This window comes from Rhinolophus ferrumequinum, chromosome 25, assembly GCF_004115265.2.
Source record: "Rhinolophus ferrumequinum isolate MPI-CBG mRhiFer1 chromosome 25, mRhiFer1_v1.p, whole genome shotgun sequence".
In the NCBI taxonomy this organism is placed as follows: Eukaryota; Metazoa; Chordata; class Mammalia; order Chiroptera; family Rhinolophidae; genus Rhinolophus; species Rhinolophus ferrumequinum.
Window position 1 is genome coordinate 34,306,478 of NC_046308.1, and position 9,140 is coordinate 34,315,617.

At 40.9% G+C, this 9,140-nt stretch overlaps 1 protein-coding gene across 1 annotated transcript; it reads right to left on the reverse strand.

The window, feature by feature from the left end:
• Window positions 1-829: 829 nt before the first annotated feature.
• SPATA19 (spermatogenesis associated 19) lies at window positions 830-5,193 on the reverse strand. The gene is made up of 6 exons (XM_033097472.1): window positions 5,116-5,193; window positions 4,883-4,939; window positions 4,296-4,388; window positions 4,064-4,155; window positions 1,178-1,255; window positions 830-896 (listed from the first exon to the last, which is right to left on the reverse strand). Exons 1-6 carry the CDS (start codon window positions 5,191-5,193, stop codon window positions 830-832), a joined length of 465 nt encoding a protein of 154 aa, XP_032953363.1.
• Window positions 5,194-9,140: the final 3,947 nt, after the last annotated feature.

The following is a 9,140-nucleotide window of genomic DNA, read 5'->3' on the forward strand; positions in this document are numbered from 1 at the left end:
GCTCCCAAGGCATGGCTGGCATCTGCATGATGGGCATAAACAATGCCTCCTAGTAAGGTTGTTTTGGGTCAGAGGAGACATCTTGACAAAGTGCCTTGTGCAGAAGCTGGCATACAGGAAGTGCTCAATAAATGCCACATTACATCTCTGTGGCCCTCCTTTAAACTTGTTGGGGGTCAGCTGTGTCTAAATCAGCCACCCATGCCAGCCAGTATGGTCTTTCATGCCTTGCAGGGATGCAGTAACTATTTCCTAAATGGATGGCTCCTGTAGTTGTATCGCCTGTCATTGGCCTTCCACCTTCCAGAGCCACATAAATAGCCACTGTTATTACCACTGCTACCAAGTGCAGGCCAAGGGGTCATGTGACCCAAAGTCATGTACCTACTTGGTGGTAGGGCCAAAACTTATGTGCCCTCGCTCCTGACTACAGTGCCTTGTGATCTTGTGGTTCAAAATGGGGTCAGCAGACCAGCAGCAGCATTGCCTGGGAGCATCAGAAATGTAGAGCTGCAGGCCCAACGATGGACTAAAACCAGACCCGCAGGTGATCCCCAGGCCTGCACACCATTGAAAAGCACTGGTCTGACACCACAGTTAAGAGAGTCAGAGAGGCCAATCTGAACAACATCAAGTCCTTTCAGAAACTTATGAGAGGCACTGCGGGAGCCTAAAGCAGCTGCCTCCTCCCCCACCTGCATTGGTCCCAAGTGCAGGCCCTCACCAAGAGGGAAAGGCTAAACCTGACTATCAAGCCCCTGCCCCAGTGCACAGTCTTCCTGCCCAGGATAGCCATCTGCTCTGCCTGGCTCCTCACCTGTCAGTTCTCTCAGCAGTCTGAGTGGGAATTTCTGCTGTGAATCTCCTGAGATGATTCATCCGTTAAATGGCATAAGCTGCAGGGGACAGAGAAGAGGGATGACTGTAAGATGGCAGAGCCCACCCAGACCACAGCCCAGGCTGGGGTGGGGCATGCAGCCCATGCCTGGGCCATCACCCTGTCTGGGCCTAGGAGTAGAGTCTTACGAAGAAGCAGTCAGCCCAGAGGGGTGCCAGGCTTGGCCAGGCCTAGGTTTGAGCTGGAGCCAAGGGAGACTGTCAGAAGTAAGGCCAGCAGCCACCCCCATCCCACCTGACCCCAATTAGGAATACAAATAGACTTGTCCCTGTGGCTTACCTTCGTCTCACCTGCTCTATTCTGTCACGCATAACCTCTTCTCTCACCTCACTTGGCACTTGGAAGATACGGGTATGGCTGCAAAACACCATTCAAACCCTGGGACTCCTGAGTTTTGTTTTTTTTCACTAGGCATCATGAAACTGCTAGTGTTGCAATCATATGAATGATAGTTCCAACCCTATCACCATGAACTTTTGAGCTGGTCCTTGACATTTCTAGTACCGTGTTTCCCCGAAAATAAGACCTAGCTGGACAATCAGCTCTAATGCATCCTTTGGAGCAAAAATTAATATAAGACCCGATTTTATATTATATTATATAAGACAGGGCATATATTATATTATATTATATTATATTATATTACATTACATTATATTACATTATATTATATTATTATATTATATTAAAGACCCTGTCTTATTTTACGATAAGACTGGGTATAATATAATATAATATAATATAATACACTTATTATAGTAAAATAAGACTGGGTCTTATATTAATTTTTGCTCCAAAAGACTCATTAGAGCTGATTGCCCAGCTAGGTCTTATTTTCGGGGAAACACAGTATCAGGAACTCAAAGTGTTCTTTTAACTAACCAAGTACCACTGAGCCACCCAATAATCCTGGGCAGTTGCAAATGATCCTAAGGAGAATTGAGAGGTTAAGTCCTTTACTAAAGAGTTACACAGCAGGCCAGTGGTCTTGGAAGGCATGAAATTCGCTCCTTCTGAATTCCTCTCCAACTTCGTTATCAGCTCTTTATGATCAGCATTGTGCCATATTCACTATGGTTTAGAGATACTTTTAGAAAACTCTGTCACAAAGAAGCTCATTGCTACTGTTGTTTTTATTTCACTCTGCTGGATTTGCCTTCCTCTCTATGGTCCCCTTCCTATCCTTCCCAATTCCATATTCCCCTCTTCCCCTCACAAACCCTCCACTCTAGTGAAATCAGTCTGTCCACTGAATCCCCCATTTCTGTGTCTATGGAAACTGCCTTCTCTGGATAATGCCTTGTTCTAGGTGCTTCGTGACTTTTAATGTGAAGACAGTGTTGATACTGCCTGGGGGATATAGGTGTACTCATGAACGTTGTTCACACCAGGAGGAGCTGGGTCTGTGCTCAAAGAGGTATAAGAAAAATGAAGGGATTCCAGAGGAGAGAGATTACCCCCAACAGAGGCAGAAAGGGGGAGGCCTCAGGGAAGAAGAGGCCGCAGCACTGGGCCCTGGAGTCCAGACCAGATTGGCCAAGTTGCCAAGGCCCTTGCACCTGTGAGAGGCCCACTTCCGCTCCTATTTATTTAGGTCCTGCTCAGTTCATGGGTCAATCCAAGTACACGTCCTGCTAGAAATCTTTTTGAGTACCCAGCAGCTATGCCTAGGACAGGAGCAACCTGAGTCTCGCAAGCGATGCTTTTGTTGACACTCCTCAGGCCTTCTTGGAACACTGTCCTTAACGTTTGCACACTTTCTTCACCTAGTTAAGTTTCATCTGTTTGAGACTGGGGACTCTGATTGTTCTTTTCACTGCCTTCCAGAGGGCCTAGCAAACATCAGATGGTCAGAACACATCTACAAATAAAGGAGCATCCAGTGACGCTTCTAAAGGGATATGCATTCCCTGACTACACACTTACTGATGCTAATAGGAGAATGCCAAAACCAGTAGACGATAGGGGGAACCAGGCAGAGCTTATTGGTTTGCAGTTTCCATAGAAATCCAGAGGGGAAAAATTATATAGAGATAATTGACTGTGATTCCTGTAGCATGGCTCTAAAGCTTGAACCTAGGTGATGCCACACAGCTAAGATTTAAAACGTAGTGGAAGATGATATGCATATTATCCAAACCAAGGAACTGTAATGTTTAGAGTTCTATAGCGCATCCATGCCAGGCATGGGCCAGCCTCCCGTGTGGAGGGCTGTGGTTGGATTACAATCAACAACATTTATGGTTTTAGGGACTTTGGAAGGTTTCACATCCTAAAAGTCTTTTCCCATGTAGGTACCAAATCCCCTTCCTATTATGTAGTTACTGAGCATTTGAATCCCTATTTAAAGTGCTAATGTCACCGGACGGGGTAAACACCTGAAAATTCGATATCCTGAAACAAAAATACATTTCTTGAGAAATATATCCTCCTTGATAGAAAAGAGCAAGGCTAGAGATGGAGGCATGTAAAAAACACATGGAGGAACATATAGCGATGAGGGAGGGCTCTTCACAGTTTAATCCCACAGTTCTACTGGGCAAAAGTAACCCCAAGTCCCAGAGCACAAGTCCCAGGAAGGAAATAGGGAAGCTTATGCTGAAGGAGTGAGCCAGCTCAGGCCCAGCTCTCTCCACCTTGAGTCAGCAACTTCAGAGCCAGGATGTGGATGGTCTGTGCTTCTGCAGGCACAGCAGCAGAATGGGACGCTGGCAGAGCCACCAGAATGCTGAGCACAGAGTTCTAGCCTGAGGCACTGAGAAACCTCCTCTCACCTCAGTTGCAGAGGAGGGCTTTGGCTTTTGCATTTTAAAAGCTTATTTTCTTTTAGCTCTTTAAAGTGCAGCCACTTCTGAACGAATCAACTGCAAAAAATAACAAAAGCCTGAAATTTATTCAGAAGCATTCAAGAAATGGTGAGCAAGCTTAGTTTTCCAACCCCTCAAGTCATTTTAAAACTTAGGAATGAGCTGGATAGCAAAGATAGCAAAGATATTTCCTTAAGACCCCAAAGTAAGGCTGAAAGCTTTCTCAGTCACAGGAGTCAACATCTCTAGAGAAGAATGGCTGTGGGTTTGTGTTAGCCAGGGAGCCTGATGAGGGGATCTTGTGCCTTTTCTTCTCTCTCCCCACAACGTAGCTCAGGACAAATGAGACTTGCTTTACCTCCATCTTATGAACTGGATTCTTGTTCTTTCCTCCAGGACTTCTTGACTCTGGTTTGCTAACAAATCAGACTTTGAGAGATGGTGCTTCACCTAGGAAATTCAGGTAGGGTCCACGTGATTACTCCCCAGCAAGGATTCCATGGCTAGGGCAGAGCCGAGCCTGGACAAGCTCCACTCACTCACCCAACCACCCCCCATTTCCCCAGGATAGTTGTCTCAAACTCAATTACCACATCTCTGGTCACATGCACATCTTGGCCATAGGTAGGAGGGTTGGTGGTGGACATCTTCTCCTTTATATCCTGGGAAGCCTCTTCTTCAGTCTTAAAGGTGAATAATTTCCCTCTGAAAGTGTCACTCAATATCTGATCCCCAGTTCTTCCTCTTTTTCCTTTTCCCTTTTCTTCCTCTCCATCACAACACATACGCTACATGTCCACACATACACACTCTGTATCTCACAGTCTTGTCAATAATTGTGCCTATTGCTACCTTCCCATGGGCTTCCAGGGAGGTCACTAAGTCCTTGGCCTTATTCCTGAGACATCCTGTAGCTGGGCGGCACATCTGAAACCCTGCATCCAGTATGCTTGAGATGCCGGGTAGGGCTACTGGTGATTCCAATGCATCTCTTACAAGGACACAAGCCCCAGCATCCTCTAGTATATCTGGTGAATTAGACACAGCTATAGGCAGGGTATTTGGCAATGAACTTGAGTTTCCCATTCTAGGGAAAGAGAAGTCCAGATCCCTATACCAACTGAGGCCAGTTCTCTACAATTTTGGGTACCCTGAATCATAAAGAAATTTTACTCACTTTGTTCAACCAGTGTTGTACTACAGACACAGCCTCGCTTTCCACAACTTCAATATCCTGCAACAAATTGGTAAGTTGATGCCTTCGAAATACCTAGAAGCCCAGCTCCCCTCCTCCATTCTTATCCATAGTTATATATTGTAAGGTCTTCTCTCTAGAATTTCAGCAATGGGCTCAAAAGAGAGAAGATACATGAGAAACAATTCTACATGGCTACTACCAACTTCACTTACCGAACTGGTTTTTGGTGGGAAGGGGAACCCTACACCTTTCCGGGAGAGAATATACACAATCCATGTCGTAATTATCATTTTTGAACTTATGCCAGGCCTTATTCTTGACTCCCTCCTTCCATTGAAGCTGCCTGAGAACCCCTCTAGAACAAGAAGGCCATAGAAGGGAGGTGCTCACCTGATTGGCTGGCCAATGATGATGTGACAATGACCTCCTTTAATCTCCAGGGTGAGAGAGGAGTTGGAAAAGAGAGGTCAGGAAGTAATCTGCTTTACTGATGCCGTATCTCAGAAATGGAGATGGAGCAAAGAGAGGTAAGGAAAAGATGTAGCCAATATGAGCCTGAGGAAGATACAAGGGTGAAGTTACCCAAACTATAGATAGAGATGGTAGGGAGAAGCTTATGGCTGGTCACCCAGTCTTGACAATGTTGAAATAGAGACTTTATGAATCAAAAGAATATGTTTGTAACAAAATGAGCTGGGCCCTCTAGACGTTCATTTAAACAAGGCCACAGGCATTTCTTATGCCTTATATATAGGGGGAGAAAGAGCTTATTCACCAAAAAGAACATCAAAGATGGGGGAGCAAAATTCTCAACAAGGACATTTTTTTTGTCACTTAGTTTATACAAGTGATTCAAATCATGAAAGGTAAGAAGTATAAAGTAAAAAGTGAAAATACCAATTCTTGTAATAGATATTTCCTAATTATTTCAAGTCACATATAGTGGACTGCATAGGTGGAAGGGCAGTAAAGTGGAAATGAAAAGGGGATTGTGTTGCGACTTCAAATTTGAGGTCAAAAAAATTGAAAGGGGCTGCTATTCCAATCTAGAGACTGCATCAGGAAATTGCGGAAAGTTCAGAATAGCCTAAAGGACCCTAAGCAAATGTTTAGCTGCTCTCAAAAGTATTTTTAGCCTAACCCTGAGACTATTCTCAAGGTCTCAGAATCCCAGATTGTAATCCTGTCTCTACCTCTAACTTGTTATGTGACCTTAACCCAATTGGGTTAAGGCTAATGATTAGTTTCTCTGGTCCTAATTTCTGTTTTCAAAATGAAAAGAATAGAGTCATGTCCCTAGTTTTCTTCTAGCTCTAATATTCTATAGAGGTTCTCATTCTTATTTTTCTAGAGAGTCTTGAAAACCTTTATCTCATTCTCCCCAATTCCCTTAACATAACCACTAGGTCTCTTCACTCTCAACAAATCACCTCAAATTTACGTTTATATTTGCGGAATATGCTCTTATGCTGAGGCAAAAAAGAGGTCCCAAAATCAAAAAGGTTTATTTCTCATTCGCAAAAACTCCAATCCAACTTGAATAATTCTTCAGGATAGTTGTACTCCATGTGGTGACTTAGAGATCCAGGAAGAATTCCACCCTGTGTCTCCATGGTCTCAGGATGTGACCCTCCATGATTAATTCAAGGGAAGAGAATACTAGAGGATTAAAATCAGCTCTTTAAAATGGGCTTTCAAACCAAAGCCTTCTTCTTAAAGCTTTTTGTCCAATACTAATTATATGACACCAACCTAACTCCAAAGGAGACTAGAAATTGTAAAATAGAAGATGAAATTACTTGCCAACATCTGTTTCTGCCACCATCCCATAAAAATTATGTTTCCATCCTTATTGATGCAATTTTATTTTTTGAATATTGAAAACATTAATATGATTAAAAAGTTAAAACTACATGAAAATATATACTCAGGGAATTTCCATGTCCTCCCCCAGCTCTTCAACCTTGTTCGTACTTCAGAAGCAACATTTTTATAAATGTCTAGGTTATTCATCCTGTATTGATGTTTCCAAAATGAACAGATACATAAATCTATTCTCACTTTTTTATTACTAAGTTATAAAATGCATACAGTAAAATTTACAAATACATGTAATGTATCGGAAAAAAATGTTTAAGCACACACACATATGTATGTTTAATCACCGCCCAAATCATGATATAGAATATTTCCAGTATCCCAGCAGGCTCCCAGTCAAAACTCTCCCACAAGATGACCAGCATTTTAACTTCTATCACCATAGATAAATTTTGCCTAGTATTTCATTTTATTACTGTAACACACAATATTTATCAAATTTACTATTGATGGGCATTTGTGTTATCTCTGGTTTGATGCTTTTTAAAATAATGTTGCTATAAATATTCTTATACCTATCTTTTGTTTGACATAAGCACTAAATCTTCTGAGTATGGACATAGCAAGGAGTGGAATTTCTAAGTCATAAGCCTTACATATATTTAGTATTTGTTTATACCAAAGACTATTACAAGGTGCTTATACCAACTACTGCCCATAAGCAAGGTAGGAAAGTAACAGTAGCTCCATATTCGTATCAACATTTGTTATTGTCACTCTTTTAATGTTTAACCAGGTGAGTGGAGATATACTGGTAACTAAGAATAGCTTAATTTGCTTTAATTAATTAATGATCAGTATCTGAGTTATATTATAAGTAATGAGTCATATTTAGTGAGTTATATTACAATGTTATAATTATTATAATTTGCTATAATTAATTTTTAATTAATTAATTAAAAATATTATAACTTGTTTTAATTAATAAATGATAAGTATCTGAGTTATATTATAACTATGAGTATCTGAGTTATATTATAATTAATGATAAGTATCTGAGTAACTCTATTTTTGAGGAACTATCAAAACTCTTTCTAAATGATAGCACCATTTTACATTTGCACCATAGATGTGTGAGTTCCAATTTCTCCACATATTTGCCAACATTGTGATTATCTGTCATTCTGATTTTAGCCATTTTAGTGAGAATGAAGTAGTGTCTGATTGTGTTTTTTATTTGTATCCCCCTAGTGGTTAATCATGCTGAGCATCTTTTCATGTGCTTATAGGCCATTTGTATATCTTCTTTGGAGAAATGTCTACTCAAATATTTTGCCATTTTATAATTGGATTGTTTGTTTTTGTATTGTTTTTCGCTTTTTTTTAAATTAAAGTTTATTGGGATAACAATTGTTAGCTAAGTTACATAGATTTCAGGTGTACAATTCTGTATTACATCATCTATAAATCACATTTTATGTTCACGACCCAGAGTCAGTTCTCGTTCCATCACCATATATTTGATCCTCTTTACCATCATCTCCCGCCCCCCACCCCTCTTACCCTCTGGTAACCACTAAACTATTGTCTGTGTCTATGAGTTTTTGTTTTTCATTTGTTTGTCTTGTTCTTTTGTTGTTTTTGGTTCATATACCACATATCAGTGAAATTATATGGTTCTCTGCTTTTTCTGTCTGACTTGTTTCGCTTAGCATTATACTCTCAAGACCCATCCATGTTGTCATAAATGGTCCTATTTCATCTTTCCTTACTGCCAAATAGTATTCCATTGTGTATATATACCACAACTTCTTTATCCATTCATCTATCGAAGGACATTTTGGTTGTTTCCATGTCTTAGCCACCGTAAATAAAGTTGCAATGAACATTGGAGCACACATGTCTTTATGTATAAATGTTTTCAGATTTTTTGGGTAGATACCCAGGAGAGGGATTGCTGGGTCATATGGTAATTCTATTCGTAATTTTTTGAGGAACCTCCACACTGCCTTCCATAGCGGCTGCACCAGTCTGCATTCCCACCAACAGTGTATGAGGGTTCCTTTTTCTCCACAGCCTCTCGAACACTTGTTACTATTTGTCTTGTTGATGATAGCCATTCTAACTGGGGTGAAGTGATATCTCATTGTGGTTTTTATTTGCATTTCTCTGATGATTAGTGATGTTGAGCATTTTTCATGTGTCTGTTTGCAATTTGTATGTCCTCTTTGGAGATATGTCTCTTCAGGTCGTCTGCCCATTTTTCAATTGGGTTGTTTGTTTTTTGTTGTTGAGTTTCATGAGGTCCTTGTATATTTTGGATGTTAGCCCCTTATCAGAGGCAATGTTTGCAAAAATCTTCTCCCATTCAGTTGGTTGCCTTTTTATTTTGTTGGTGGTTTCTTTTGTTGTTCAGAAG

Coding starts and splice junctions, on each gene's coding strand:
- SPATA19 (XM_033097472.1), bottom strand. CDS start 5,193: ATGATAATTACGACATGGATTGTGTATATTCTCTCCCGGAAAGGTGTA. Junction 4,940..5,115: donor TCCCACCAAAAACCAGTTCG/GTAAGTGAAGTT, acceptor AATTTGTTGCAG/GATATTGAAGTTGTGGAAAG. Junction 1,256..4,063: donor ATCCAGTTCATAAGATGGAG/GTAAAGCAAGTC, acceptor GGTGTTTTGCAG/CCATACCCGTATCTTCCAAG.